This window comes from Prionailurus viverrinus, chromosome A3, assembly GCF_022837055.1.
Source record: "Prionailurus viverrinus isolate Anna chromosome A3, UM_Priviv_1.0, whole genome shotgun sequence".
Lineage (NCBI taxonomy): Eukaryota > Metazoa > Chordata > Mammalia > Carnivora > Felidae > Prionailurus > Prionailurus viverrinus.
Genome location: NC_062563.1, coordinates 12877233 through 12892818, shown reverse-complemented (window position 1 = coordinate 12892818; position 15586 = coordinate 12877233). Strand labels below are relative to the sequence as shown.

General features: G+C 54.1%; 1 protein-coding gene across 1 annotated transcript in view; it reads right to left on the bottom strand.

Moving 5' to 3' along the window:
- Window positions 1–15586, bottom strand: part of PREX1 (phosphatidylinositol-3,4,5-trisphosphate dependent Rac exchange factor 1) — a 186880-nt gene that overhangs the window by 69631 nt on the left and 101663 nt on the right. The window contains exons 6-7 of the mRNA XM_047851928.1: window positions 9887–10048; window positions 3216–3349 (exon numbers count right to left, since the gene is read on the bottom strand). Of these exons, the coding sequence (XP_047707884.1) occupies window positions 3216–3349; window positions 9887–10048 (296 nt within the window). The remainder of the gene's footprint in view (window positions 1–3215; window positions 3350–9886; window positions 10049–15586) is intronic.

Sequence of the window (15586 nt, the reverse complement as noted above, 5' to 3'; positions counted from 1 at the left end):
GGTCTGGGGCAGGAGTTGTGATGAAAATGAACAGCTTGCTTTAGACACAGTTTCAACGTGAGCCGTGTCCCGGAGGGACACCTGGATGAAGACAGACTGGGATTTCTTCTCCTTTACATACATAAGCCAGCCGTTACCTGTTTTCTCTCACTTCATCTACAAAAACAATCCCATCAGATGGGGGCTACTTTTGGCCCCATTTCACAGATGGGAAAACAGAGGCACAAAGAGCTGACATAACTTGCCCGGGGCCACGCGACTACTAAGTGGCAGGGCCTCTGTGTCCTTAAGCACTACATGCTGCTGCCATCTCTGAGACACTAGATAAGCTTTTGAGATGTTAGAGATTTAGCTCTCCTCCTCCCGGGGTCTCGGTTTCCCGTGCTGAAGAATGGGGAAGCGGGCTCTTCGAACACTCTGCCGCTTCTGACACACCCAGGGAGCCTCTACTTTTGAATTAGGCCAGAAGCACTCTGAGTCGGAGACCTTCCCTGACCCGAGTCCCGGACGGGCGGTGCCCCGTGTGACCCAGGCGGAGAAAACACAGTCGGCAGACACCTGGCGGCAGGAGGCGCTTCCTGTGACCACGTCAGTGGGGCCGAGGGTTCCATCCACCCCTGCCCGATCCCTCGGGGACGACTTGGAGCCCGGCCCTCTGGCTCCCCATCCAGAGGCAGGAATGCTGGCCGCCTGCCACCTTCTCCCAGGAGACAGATGTGCCCTTTCCCCCCCAGCCAGCCTGGCTCGCTCCAGAACTGAGGCAGGGAACGGCCCTAAAAGAGCTCATCTCACGCCCGCCACAGGGCTGGCCCTAGAAGGCCCACTGGGGATCCAGCACCAGCAGAATCGGCTGCTATTGCTCTGACAGGTGTGGCCATGCCCACGGGGGGAAGGGCCTCACTCGGGCAGCCGAAGGCCGAGCAAACTCAGCCAAAGCCGGAGCGGGTCACACGGGCCTGAAGGGACACTGTGTTTTCTAAACCCCAGCGTTCTGGGAAAAGTGCCTGCTTCGGACAGCCTGGGGCAGCTGGCAGGGGGGGCGGAAGACTCTCGGGATGGCCCTGGTGAGGACAGGAGGGAAGCAATGAGGAAGGAAATGGGGGCGTTAATGGGGGGCGGGGGGCAGACACAGACAGACCTGACCGAGCGGGCAGAATAAAACATCAAATAAGAAAGACACGGGAGAGGGTGAAAGAGGGAGACCAAGGCCTTTAACCAGAAGGATCAACCCAGAACGGGGAGGAAGGGTGGGAGGGCAAGGGGCCTGTGGCGAAGAACCTTCACTGCCTGGTGCTGCACCTGTGACTGGACAGGAACCCAACACACATGGAGGTAAGTGAACAGTAACCCCCATTTTGCACGCTTACTAAGCACACCTGCTCTTCACAGTGGCTCTTGGAGATACATACGATAAGTCACCCTATTTTACAGATGAGGGAACTGAGGCAGACAGAGGCAGAGTCACAGAGCTACAGAAATGTGAACAGGAATTCAAATGTAAGGAGCGTGGCTCTAAACCAAACACTACTGTAAGAAGGGGGTTTATCATCCCCATTGTACAGAAGAGAAAACTGAGGCTCAGAGAGGTCAGGCTGGAGGAGAAAGAGAAGCCCACATACACGCATGGAACGCCATCATTCATCCTATGGAAAGGTTCCTCACCACAATCTTAGGAGGCCAGCAGAAACAGACAAGGAAAGTGAGGCTCAGGGACAGTAAGTGACGTGCCTAGAACCACAAAGAAAGGGAGAGGCAAGGCTGACAGTAGGGCCCAGGGTCTGGACCTCCCCTCAGCCTGAGCTTCTACTAAAGGAGAAAGAAGCCTCTGGAAAGTCACTGTTTCATCCCTAAAACAAAGTAACAGGTAGGAGGATTCAAAAGGGCTGGGTTGAGACAGTCTTCAAAAAACCTGAAAGACAGCCTCTCAGTCCACCAATCTACCCAGCCAGCCAGCCAGCCAGCCACTCACGCCCCACACCCCTCTATCTCCCAACTCTTCCTCTCTCCAACCATCCACCCACCCATCCACCCACTCGGTCATCCAATTACCCAACCCTCCATCTCAAAATCCAACCACCCCAGCAACTCAACCAACCATCCAACCAACCATCCATCCACCCACCTACCTGACCATCTCCCATTTGATGACCATCCCTCCATCTACCCACCCGCTTAACTCGTACACGAAGGCCCCAACTCACCACTGAACACACCTCTGTCAACTCATCATGTCTTCATATCCACGTCTCCCACTACCCAGCTTTCTGTCCATCTCTCTCCATCCAGCCTTCCCCTTACACCTCCAACCACTCACCTTCTTCATTGCTCCTTCATCTACTCACGTATCCATCCACAAATCAATTCACACATCCATCCACAATCCTTCCCACCTTCCTTCAACCACCATCCACTCATCCTCCAAACCCCCCACCTGTGCACCTATCCCTCCTCCCATCGGCTCACACATGCCATCATTCACATTTGCGATCATACATTCATCTGTATGTGTCTATACCACTCACCCACCCATCCATTCACTCCAGTGAAAGATACAAGGATGGCAAAGGTACTATCCTTTCCCTCAAAAAGCTTAACAGTGCAAAAGCCTTCTGCCCTTGAGTCTCCCACCTCTGGGTCTCAGAATCACAGGGTGTTAGTGCCACAAAGAATCTCCAAATTTCTACCACCATCTAGACCAATATGACAGCCATCTGTCCAATATGGCAGCCACAAGCCACATGGGGCAACTGAGCACTTGAAACAAGGCTAGGACAAATCAAGACATGCTGTAAGTTTAAGATATGCAATAGATTTTGAACCCTTAATGTACCAAAAAAAAAAAAAAAAAAAAAAAAAGGATGCAAAATACCTCTATAATTTCCAAAAACTGATTACATGTTGGTTATATACATGAAAATGATAATATTTAGAGATACGTTGGGAAAAACAAAATACATTATTTAAATTCATTTTGCCCGTTCCTTTTTGCTTTTTTTAACGTGGCTACTAGAAAATTTTAATTAACACATGTGGCTCACCTTATATTTCTATTAGACAGTGCTCATCGAGAACAAGCCCCTCAGCTGAGAAAAGGGATGCCAGCAGAGGAAAGTGACAAGCCTAAGGTGTCCCTTGAGAAAGTGTCAGGGTCCCACCCAATCCCTGCCTCCAGGCCCACCTGGGCAGCCCCGCCCCCAACCTCCCCAGCAGCTCACCTGGATTTCCTCTTGCAATAGACGAGGAGGTTGTCAAAGAGGAAGAAGGCCCTCTCCTGGATGTTGCCCGCAGAGATTTTTAACAAGGTGCCTTGTAGGAGGAGCTGGGTACAGATGTCCGTGAGGTTAGAGCCCTGGGAGGGTGACAAGGGGCACAGGGAATGAGCTGGCCAATCCAGGAGAACACCCTTCCTTCCCAGGGACAGAGCCTACCACGTCCGTCACACCCCGAACTCTAAGTGCACCATTGCAGGCAAATCTGTCAGCGGACAGAAAATCTGGTCCGATCGATGGCTTCTATCTGTCGAACACGCCAGAACAATACCAGGAAGAGCATCATCAAGATGCCCATTTCACAGAAGAGAGTCCTGGGCTCAGGGAGGGGAAATGACCCACCCGGCCCCAGTTGGCATCTGGTTTTATTTCGGTTCAGTTCTTGTTTGGGGTTTGGGCGGGGGGGGGGGGGGGCGGGTTGTTTGTTTGTTGTTTCATTTTTGCCTATCCCTTCCTCATTAGGTCTTGACTTGTTATTGTATCCCCCCCCCCCACTAGAATGTCACTTCTGTAAGGACAGAAAGCATTACCAACATTACCAAGCATTTGCCACCGATTCCCAAGCACCCGTAACACTCTCGGGCACACGGCAGGTGCTCAGGAAATGCCTGTAGAGCAGGTGATAAACACAGCGAGAACATCAGCTGCAGACATGACGACAGATGGAGACCGTTCCCAACCTCTAGCCGGCCATCTATGCTAAGTGACGGGGAGGCTAAGACGCTAAGTGTGCGTGAGGTTCACTGAACCTCTGTGAGGTTCCAGGCGGTGGCGTCAGAAAAGGAACTGGGGGGACGACACAGGTTTGTCGGGAGCTCGGGGAGGCCCAAGGACCGTGGCACGGAGCGCCCACAGTGCTGAACGAGAGGAAGCTGGAAACACACCTGCGAGGGCACAGGACGCCAGCTGTCCATGCTCCTCGTCGAGCAAGCACAGGAATGGAGTTTAGCCGACACTGACTGACAGATTCCGTTTCGGCCGCAGACTCCATTTCCCAGCATCCCTTGTTCCAGCTGCGGTCATGTGACTAAATCATGGCCAGTGTGCCCCACTTTTACACTATTCCCTTGAAAGGAGAGAGCTTGCTCTCCTCTTCTTCCCTTGGCTCTTGCCACGGGCTGGCAGACAGCCATGGCGGTGGGAGTATGCCGTAGCAGATGGCAGAGAAAGAAGCTGGAAGGAACCCGGGTCCACACGGAGCAGAGCCGCCCCGTCTGCTACAGAGGAAGAATCTTCTCCCTCACTCATGCCATCGTCTCTCCGTTCAGCAGCCAGCCCTGTACTAGAACCAGTACGTTAAGGTAAGGACCAGGCCCCATTGATAGGCTGGCAACAGCAATGACACGGAGGCCTGAGGGCTACCACACAAGAGTGGGGTCCAGGGAGGTTCGTCTGACGAGACCTGCGGATTACAGTGACCGGAGACTGAGACGTGATGCCGTCTCCGCCCAGAGATGAACTGGAGAAAGAAAGGGGGAGAATGGTTCACAAAGTCGCCTTCCCCAAACACTCAACACCCAGAACCAAGGAGTTCGTACCCCGGTGAGATGCGCTTACTCAGTTATTTCCAAGACCCAGTAAGGGGAACTGGTTCTAGAAACTCAGACATCAGGCTTTCTGCTCACCGCCCGCCGCAGTCTCTCCTGCTCCGTGCCCGCAGCCCAGCTGGGCACAGCAAACTCACCAGCCTGAAGTGCCAGAGACCCCTGTGGGGCCCCCTTGGGGTTCTGGAAAACCACCTTCCTGTGGTCAAGAGCTGGGCAGCCTAGGGCAGGAGCGAGCACCCGTTCACAGAAGTCACAGCACAGATGCCTACACTGCAGGCAGAAATCGGACTCCACACACAGCCACCCAGCGAGGTCGTGAGCCTGCCCCACCAGGCTCAGGGCCCCCGTGACGAAGAACCTTCTGGACCCCCAGTATCCTCGCAAACAGGGTGAGCGTGACTCCGGGGTGATGAGGCTCCATCAATGGCCTGCTGGGGGCACACAGCAGTTCGGCAGTTCCCGGAGACCACACGCCTCCCTGCCTCCCCTCACCCCACTCAGGCCCACCCACCAGCCCTTCCAGACTCCACAGGGGGATTTTATCTGCTTGTGTGTGACTCTGGGAACTGGCCCGACTGCAGGGCCCAGAAGCCCGACGTCACACAGGCCTAGACCTGACCTCTTTGTCAACATCCAGGGACCACGGGGAGTCACTGAACCCAGCCTGGGAAGCTGCCCCCCCCCCCCAGCCTTGACCAAAGACCACCTAGCAAATACACCTGAAATGCCAGGGACACTAGAGGGGGATGCCCCCTTCCACCCTAGCTTTGCCGAGAAGCCCAGCTGGCCCTCGGTCTCCCCAGGTCAGCTGGCCCTGACGCTCTCCTTGAATCTGGGTCAGGGGTGGTGCTGAAAATCAGATACACAGGAAGCAGCCTACACACCAAGGTGTCCACCAGTCAGGGCTAGGGGTCTACACAGTACAGACCCCACCGACAGAAGCACTGACACGTAGAGACGGGCAAAGCTCACCACGAGCCCACGACCATTCTGAGTGTTTTATACAAACCCAGTTAATCCTCAAGAAACACTCTCGTTACAGAGGAGGAAAGGGACACATGGCTGGTCGGCGAGCGAGCTGGGATCTGAACCAGACACGCTGGCCTGACTCTCCCACCCACCAGCCTCTACTACCCAGGGCAGGTGTCTGCCTCTTAGAAGGTAACCTGATAACCTGAAGGGCTTTCTATGCAATCGTTGGTCTAGAACAGGAGTCTCCAAAGGGGAGAGACCACAGCCCCTGAAGCACAAGGCATCGCAGGAAGGGTGAGAAGAACACAAGAGAACCTCTGGTTATGGTCTTTTTCTTTTCTTTTCTTTAATAATAATTCCATGTTTCCTCACTCCTGTTTCCTTCTGTCCCCTCGTGGGTGACACGTTTCCAGAGCCAGGAAGCTGAGCGTGCCCAGTTTCTTTCTTATTAAGAACATGCATTTCTTTTTATTACCGTGAGCTTTACACAAAAGTCTGTGGGGGCGTGCATCCAGAGTGTCCCCCTGCGGAGGGTCAGCCCACACCGGGTATGAGCTGCAGCTAAAGTTGCAGGATGCTTTTTCGAAGAAGAAGGAGAAGAAGAAGAAAGAAGAAGAAAGAAGAAAGAAGAAAGAAGAAGAAAGAAATCCAGCTTTGCTGCCACAGCTCCTCTGGACGCTTACGGAGCATGAGCTCGGAGCCAAGGAAAGAGCACTGTTCTGAGCGCCGTGCACGTATCCACTCCCAAATCCTCAAGCGACCCGAGGGGGGGGGGACCACCACTATCCAGACTCTTCAGACGAGGAAACTGAGGACAAGGAACCCCCTCCCCGCAGTGAGCTGGCTCATTCACTCACTTCCGAATCACAACATACTCCCATTTCCACGTCCTTAGTAAAACGGATTTATGGATTAACTTATCTGGTTTTAAGTAAACCAGTCTTGGACTTTTGAAAAGGACAAAGGATGGGGGGGGGGGGGGGCGGGGTGGAACCGCTTTGGGAGATCAAACTGATGATGCAAGCCCAAACACACAGCAAGAAAGTAGCCAAGGAGAGATTCTCCCTCCTCCCAAAATGAGTCCCTTGCCAGCCAAATTCCAAGAGCTAAATGGCAGCCGTCTAACCAGATTGGCAAGAGGTCAGACAGAAAGATCAGTAATAATCAGGAAGATTATCAGAAGTAAAGATCTGTAACCACTGCCACTCACCGGCCCCCGAGGCTGTGACTACAGAGAGCAGGAAACCTTTGCAGGTAGCCTCACTGTTACACATGATTTTTTCTAGCTATGACATATTATTTTTATATCGCCTAAGGATCAAACTGCATTTAAAAAACCATCCTACCGGGCTGACTCCATCAGAAGAGCATGTGACTCTTCATCTCAGGGTCACAAGTTCAAGCCCCACGTTGGGTATAGAGATTACTTAAATAAACGTTATAACAACAACTTCCTACTACCGCACAGAAACCATGTTACTTTTTCTAAAGAGCATTCATATTCTGCATTTCACTCTAGCCTCAGGATGACACCAGGTGGTACCTTCAGAGACATTATTACTAAAATTAGGCAATCGGGGGCAAATAAGGTCGGGAGAGCACCACAAAGTCGCCTGAGGCAGGACAAAGTTACAGAGCTGGGCTTCCAAATCAAGTCCCCATGCCTCAGTTTCTTTATCTGTCCAATGGCAATAATCATACCACCTCCCCTTAGTATCGGAAACATGTAACAGGGGCTCAGTAATTGCCACTGGTTATTCACTCCAGCTCACTTTATTTCCTACTGTGCTAAGAAACAGCGATCAAAATAAGGACCACTCTCAAATTGTAGATTTTTCAGGGTCTAAAAGGGCCCCAAAGACCCTTAGTTCTTATTTCCCGAGGCCCTGACCAGAAGCCGACATCTAGAAATCACTTCTGCTCTGGCTGCCAAAATGCTTGCTCAATACTCCTCTCCACAGGGACGCATGTGAGAAATGTCTTTTTCAGCTGGTTTCCAGGAAACTCTCTGCCTCCCAGAAGAACTGCTATCTTCCTTTTTTGAAAATAAATATTGAGTAACTTATGTCTCCTGCTCTCTTCACCTTGGCCGTCAGGAAGCTCAAAGCCCAAAGAGGCTTAAGTACATCCTCTCTACCAGCTCTGTAGCTTAGCATATTTGCTGACAGCGGCCATGTGACCTACTGGTCAAGGAGACGAAAGGAGAAGTCTCTTCGGGGCTTCTGGGAAAGGCTTCCCTCCATTGAGGAGAAGAGTTCCCTCTCACTGCCCCGGCCATGCCCCTGTCTCCTCCTGCTTTGAAACGGGAGCTCCTGGAGCTACTGCTCTCATGGAACCAGGAGGGGAAGGCAAGAGACAGAACGGGAGCTCTGGCACCACGGGGCTGAAACAAGGCCTAAGACAACACACCCTAACTGGCACACCTTTCTGGCAATTTGCATTGTAGGAAATAGAAACCGAGCTACATATTTTTGTTAACGTTTATTCATTTTTGAGGGGGGGGGGGAGGGGCAGAGAACGAGGGAGACACAGAATCCGAAACAGGCTCCATGCTCTGAGCTGTCAGCACAGAGCCCGTTGCGGGGGCTCGAACCCACGAACCGTGAGATCGTGACCTGAGCCGAAGTCGGACGCTCAACCGACTGAGCCCCCCAGGCGCGCCTAGGCTACATACTTTAAGCAGAAAGAGATAAGGGGCTTACTCAATCTTCAGATGGTCTACAGGAAGCAGGAACCCAAACCGGGGCTCCCAGAAAACCAACAACACTGCACAGCCGGCCTCTGCCCCAGCTGGGAGACGGGAGGTCACACGCCATCTGCCCGAGCTGGTACCACAGGAGAACACCACCCTGCTGCGTCCAGGCCTCGGGAGCTGCTGCTCAACTGTCAGCTGCAAAGCCATCCCCTGCCTGCTGCACGTGCACCACCGCCAGCCAGCGGATGTCCCGCGCCTCTTTGACACCCAGGAAGCTGCGACCCGGCCCCTCTGCTAAGACGCTAATGCAGACAGCCCAGCCCCACCACAGCTGGGCTTTGCGGCAAAGACAGCACAGGGGTGGCTTGTGTCCCACCCCAGCTTCTCAATCTCAAGCGGCTGGATCCGATTTTGGCCATTCACGTCACAAACCTAACCTACAAGGGGGACTGGGAAACGCAGCCCTTCGTTCTCTGGCTTCGGCGGGAAAGGAAGGCCCAGCGGAAGGGGGATGGGCGGCCAGCGCTAATCCACGATACCCGCCTCCTCCCCGAACCCCCTCTCCACAGCCAGACTCTCACATTCGGGATTCCCGACCACGGGGAAAAGAAGCGGAAAAATCCCAAACGTAGCAAGTGCCAGGAAACCCACAGGGTGTGAGGCACACGATCCAGAGAACAATCTAGAAGCATTTCATCTTTGCTTTTGATCTTCCGTTCCAGCTGTATTTACTCTGATATTTTTTATGTATCCAGCTTTTTCCATGTCCTTCAACAGATTTGTAGGAAATCTCTAATAATCCAAGGGAGACACAGAGGCTTAAGTGAATAAATGAGGCACCATGAGAAGGTTTCAAGACCCCATGCCCTCGTCGGCGTGACGGGAGTATTAGCAACACCCACCCTGTACGGAGGGCCTGTCACGTGCCAGGAACAGATGAGGAAACTGAAGTTCAGAGGACTTAAGCCATTTGCCTGAAGTCGCCCAGCAGGGGAGGGTCAAAGCCAGAATTCTGTCCTGGAGCCGAGCCTTAAACACTACCCTGCACCTTGGCACCAAAAGCCCCGAGGCCTATGGACACCGGGCAGACACGGCAACACGTGAAGGAGAGAGACTGGGGAGCAACGGGGAGAGGGGGGGACTGAAGAAAACTGGAGCTTCTAGAGGCTGCTGTCGTGGAACCTTGAAATCGAGGCTCTTATGGGGGCTCAACCGGAAAACAATTAAACTGTTTGCTTTTCTTTTCAACAAACACCACGTGAGCCCAACAACATGCGCCCTCCAGGCTGAACGTGGTGTCCACCCGCCGTCTATACCCGCAGCTGTGCGCACACCCCCCCCCCCCCCCCCGCCGCCGCCTCGGGCCCCGCTGGAGCCCAGGAGGCCACCTGCCCCAGACGCACCTCCCAGCCTTCGATGTGGGACTGCAGCTGCTCCAAGGCCTCCAGCTTTTCCATCTGCCGCTTGGTCTCGTTGATGTTAGAGCAGACGGTCTTCATGGCCTGCAGGGCGCTCTGGACCGCGGGGTGGTCGGGGTGCTTGCCGGGGGTCCTCTTGGCGAGCTCCTGGGGGGGAGGTGGGGACAGGGATGAGGCACACCAACCCAACCCGCAGGGGACCAAACACGGCGTCCACGTCACCTGGCCCTGAGCCAAATCCCAGCAACGCTCGGTACAAACCGGGTGTCCTGGGGCTGGGGAACATCATTCATTCACTGACTCATTCATTCATTCATTCAATGTCCCCTGAGCGCCTTCTTCATTTGTCACCAAACAGAGGAAAATTCCTCACCTGGCAGGTATTACATTCTAGTAGAGGAGATGAGCCCAAATGAAGAGAAATGGCATGTACAAAACACTGTCAGGTGGTGATAAATACCAGGAAGGCAAATCCGAATGACGGGCTAGAAGGTCTGGGGAAGGGAAGTGTTCTTTCAAATGGGGAGATCAGGGAGGCCTCTCAGAGGAGGTGACATCTGAACAGAGACTCCGGATCAAGCAAGGGAGGGAATCCTGCCAAACTCCTGGGGAAGACCGTGCCACACAGAGGGTACAGCTAACGCAAAGGATCTGAGGTCTGAGCATACGGGACACGTCATGAGGAAGAGTGAGGAGGGCACGTGGCTGGAGGAGAGTAAATGAGAAAGAAAGGAAAAGAGAGAAAAAAACAGACAAGACAGAGATCAGGAGGTCAGAGAGGCAGCCACACATACTGACCCCACCAAGCCCCAGTTTTCTCAGCTGTTGAATAATATAAAAACATCCCACCCAGGGCACCTGGGTGGCTCAGTCAGTTAAGCGTCTGACTCTTGCTTTCGGCTCAGGTCATGATCCCACGGTTTATGGGATCGAGCCCCACGTAGGGCCCTGCACTGAGCCTGGAGCCTGCTTGGGGTTCTCTCTCTCTCTCTCTCTCTCTACCCCTCCCCAACTCATATGCTCTCTCTCTCAAAAATAAAGAAACTTAGGGGCGCCTGGGTGGCTCCGTCAGTTAAGCATCCGACTTCAGCTCAGGTCATGATCTCGCGGTTCATGAGTTCAAGCCCCGTGTCGGGCTCTGTGCTGACAGCTCGGGACCCTGGAGCCTGCTTCCGATTCTGTGTCTCCTCTCTCGCTGCCGCTCCCCTGCTCACACTCTGTCTCTCTATATCTCTCTCTCTCACAAATAAATCATAAACATTAAAAAAATTAAAAAATAAATAAAGAAAATAAAGAAACTTAAAAAAAAAAAAAAACACCTTCACAAGGACCAGACCGTGTAAAGGGCCTCTCTCCCATGCCCCCCCCCCCCACCACTGCCCACCCCAGCCACAAGCACAGGCTGGGACATGCTGAAGGTCAGCCTCACTGTCATGGAAGGGCTTCAGCCACATGGTGAGTGTGACGAGAGAGAAAGTGGGGAGGGAGGACCTGTAGGACCTCAAGTCCACAGGGAGGGTTTCCCAGCGGGGTCACTCAACCTGGCAGAGAGAGGTTTTCCTTCATCACCCGACCCAGACATGCCCAACGGTTCCAGTATCTCTCCATCTCTCCGCTGCCTTGAAATCACAGGTGTGACGCTTTGGCATGCCACACGTGGGTGCCAGGGCTGGCTCCGCCCCTCGGAGAGGTCACCAGCTGGGTGACCTTGGGCCAGTCGCCCTCCGTGCTGAAGAGCAGTGATAAGAGGGGTGGCAGCAGTGAAGGCCCACTCAGCCTCTGCTCTGTGCTTGCGAGCAGGGGCTGTTACTGTCCCCTTTAACAGATAAGGAGGTCGAGGCACAGCAGCACAGCCCACGACCTCCCAAAACTAAAAGGACGACGCAGACCTGTCCGTCTGGGTCCGTTCATGGTCATGGCGCATCGGAGACCCCAGGGAAAGGGCCTCCGTGGTGAAGTGCGTAGCTGGCAGGCATTCAGTCCGTGCTGGCCACCATCAGTCTGTCGCTGACAACACGCGCTGTGACAGCAAGCAGCAATCCGGCCCCTGCCAGCCTGTCGTTCGGAGCACTCCCAGCAGAAGACCCACCTCCGAAACATCCCTTCTCCACTCACGTCGTTTCTGCCCCTGCCTGAAGATGAGCGGCCCCTTGTCTGGAGCACAGGTCCTCGCGGGCCTGAGGCCCAGATGTTCTGCAACATCGGGACCCTGAGGATTTTACTGAGCACCTGCCATGTGCCAGGGACACGCCCCAGGGGGAGCAAGGAAGGGGCAGATGGAACCGTCTCTCTGGCAAAAGGCGCTCCCACGGGGGAAGGGGGACCAGACGACAGCCCTGAGTGGTGAACACAACAGAGATAAGTCGGACCAGAGGAAGGACGGTGTGTGACCCGAAGCTGTGAAATAAAGGGGTGAAAGCAGGTGTCCCGCCCCGGGGGAGGGGCGCTCCCCGAGGCTGCCGCTGCTCGCTGCGCAGGAAAGAACCTGAACCGGCCTGGGAGGCAGAGCTCAGCCCAGAGGCAGGGTGGAGGGTGGGCGCCGTGAGGGGGCAGCGGGAGCCATGGTGGGGAGAATTCTGACTTCCGGTGTCTTCTCGCAGGATCCCTGGCGGGTAAGGAGCTCATTTCCTAACATCAGAGTCAGAGGAGGACTCCAAGGGACTATCCCAAAGTATCCTGAATGGTATACAAAGAACTACGGTGCATCAGCACAAAAGGTAATTATCCAACAGAAAATGAGCAAAGGATATGAAGAGGCAATGGTCATAAAATGAACCCACCACCACCATCCTGGTGCAGCCAGCTGCCACCTGAACCGCCAAAGTCAAACCCGGCCCCCACTCCCCACTCACCGTCCATTCTCCACACACAGCCAGAGGGATCCTGTCAGAACGACGGGAGACCCTGTCCCTCCCCTGCTCAGAACCTTCCTAAGGCACCTACAACACTCAGAGGAGACAAAGACCCCGCAGCGGCCCACAAGGCCCTGCCTATCTGGCCCCATCGCCTCTCTGACCTCACTCCCCTGCTCTCTCCCTCAGATCCTCCTCTGGCCTCCTCACTGTTCCTCAGACACAGTCCTGCCACAGGGCCTTTGCACTAACTATGCCCTCTATCTGGCAGACTCTTCCCCGGGCTACCTGTACGGCCCCCTTCCTCACCTTCTCCTGGTCTCTGCTCAAAGGTCACCCTCGCAGCCCATCACCTGGTCCTTACCAACCATCTTGGCCTGAAATATTTCTGCTCCACAGCAACACGACAACTCTACAAACACGTTCATTTCCTATTCGTCCACTGACTGTCTCCCCCAGCAGAGTGGCAGTCCCACAGAGGTAGGGCTCTGGGCCGTTTTGTCCACTGTGCACCTAGCACCTGGGATGAAGCCTTCCACGTAACAGGGACTCCACAGCAGTTGGGGAACGAATAAACGGCCTTAAAACCCTCCGATGGTGCAGCACCAGCCAGAACCCTCTCCTGGAGGGAATCGGGAAGACTCCCGGGAATTTGCCAAGAGAAGAACACGCTCACTGTGGGGTTCGCTGGTTTCCAGGGCTGCCCGCCTCCTCCCCCCACCGCTCGCCGCCCATAGAGGTTCTTCACGTGCCAGCTCTGCGCGGTACGTGTCCCAACTCCGGGAAACACGCCAGCCCCCGGCCATCGGGGCACTGAGGGAACAGCAACAAACAAAACAGGCCTAAACCCCTGCCCTGGCCAAGCCGACGCCCTAATGAGGAGTCAGAAAAAATCAATCCGTACACCAGGAGTCACAGAACAGAATGTGAGCTAGGGAGAGGGACTGTGAAGAAAAATTAAAACAGGGTGAAGGGACAGAGAATGGCAGAGGTGTTTCTTCTGCTATAGCTGGGGTGGTCAGACAAGGCCTCTCCACGGAGGGGACAAGTGAGCAACAGAGCCCTGACGAGATGAGAGAGTGAGCCTCAGGATGTCTAAGGTAATGATGTCCCTGAGGAAATTGCAAGTGCAAAGGCCCTGGGGCAGGAACCTGTTGTGTTCAGAGGGTGGCAAGGGGACAGACGTGGCTGGAGCAGAGTGAGAGGGATGGGAGAAGAAGCAGAGGGGGTCAGAGAGAAATACAGATTAACTGTGTGACACCTTACAGGTGTCAGTGAGGAGGAATCTGGATTTAAATGTGAGTGACAGGGAGCTGCTAGAGGGTTTTGAGGGAAAATGACGTGAACTGGCTCAGACTTACCTGCTGAGTTGAGAAGAGACAGTGGGGCACAAGGGCAGGGGCAGGAAGACCCAGTGGGGGCTGTGGCAGGGGCCCAGGGAGCAACTAGAAGGGCTGAACTCAAGAAAGAGTCCAAAGGCAGAGCCAATGGGGCCTCCTAATAGACTGGACGTAGGGTGAGCCAGAGACAGCTTGGGTTTGGCCTGAGCAACCAGAAAAAAGAGGCCATTTATGGAAATGGGGACAAGGGGGTGGCAGGGCGGGGAGACCAGTCTGGGGGAAGGGGAGAGCCAAGCATTTCGTTTTGGGCACGTCAGATAGGAGACGCCTGTCTGACATCCAAGTAGGGAAGCTGAGTGGGCAGGAGAACAGGTCTGGAATTTGGCCGACAGGTCCAGGCTGCAAGTTGGACACAGAGATGGGATTCACAGCCCTGGGAATGTCCACAAAATACCTGTACATGGATGTTCACGGCAGCTTTGTTCGTAACGGCCAGAAAGTGCAAACGACCCAAATGTTCGTTAGTGAATGAATGGATAAAATGTGGTTCTATACAGCGGAATGTTATTCATCTAAAAAGGGAACGAAGTTATGATTCAGGCTGCAGTGTGGGTGAGCCTGGAAAGCACTGTGCTAAGGAAGAGAAGCCAGACACAAGAGGCTGCATATTCTAGGATTCCATCGAAAAGAAAGGTCCAGAGCAGGCAAATCCACAGAGACCGGAAGTAGATGAGTGGTTGCCAGGGGCTGAGGGAAAGCGGAGTGACTGCTAATGGGTCTGGAGTTTCTTTGGAGGGTGATGAAAATAGTCTAAAATTATCATGATGAAGGTTACACAAATTTTGAATACATTTTTTTTTGTTTCTTTAAAGGCCACAAAGTGGATGAGGCCACTCCAGGAGCAAGTCTAGAGAGAGAAAAGGCCCAAAGACTGAGCCCTGGGCCCACTTGTGATTGGAGGTCCGAAAGGCGAGTCACCAGCTAAGGAAGTGGAGGGGAAAAGGCCAAGGACATAGGAGGCAAAGGAGAACGGGGGGGCGCTGGAGTGGCAGCTGCCCCCTTTTGGGCTGAAGGGCCCGTCCAGCTTGCCCTGCACCTGCCTTGACCCGTCTCCATTATGCACCAGGTCCAGTCTGACTGGAGATGGGCAGGGACACGTTCACCACTGGGGGTCCTGAGCCACGCCAGCAGCTGGTGCACAGTGGCCCAGTGAGATCTGTGCATCACCAGGGAACAACCGAAAGGGGCAGTGACAGTCAGCCTCCCCTCAGGCACCTGTCATTTGAGCACTAGGGGCATTACCCCAAACCTGAATCATTTCCCTGGAAACACTGATGGAAAACTCAACAAAGCCTAAAAATGCCAACTGTCTATCCTGAGCCTGGGCTGGAGGCTGAGATAGAATGTTCCGGCTATTCTTAGGCAATGTTCAACTTCAGCCTTTTTAGGGCTGCTCCCAATGAGGCTTTCAATCTCGCCTCTTCTGTCTTCCC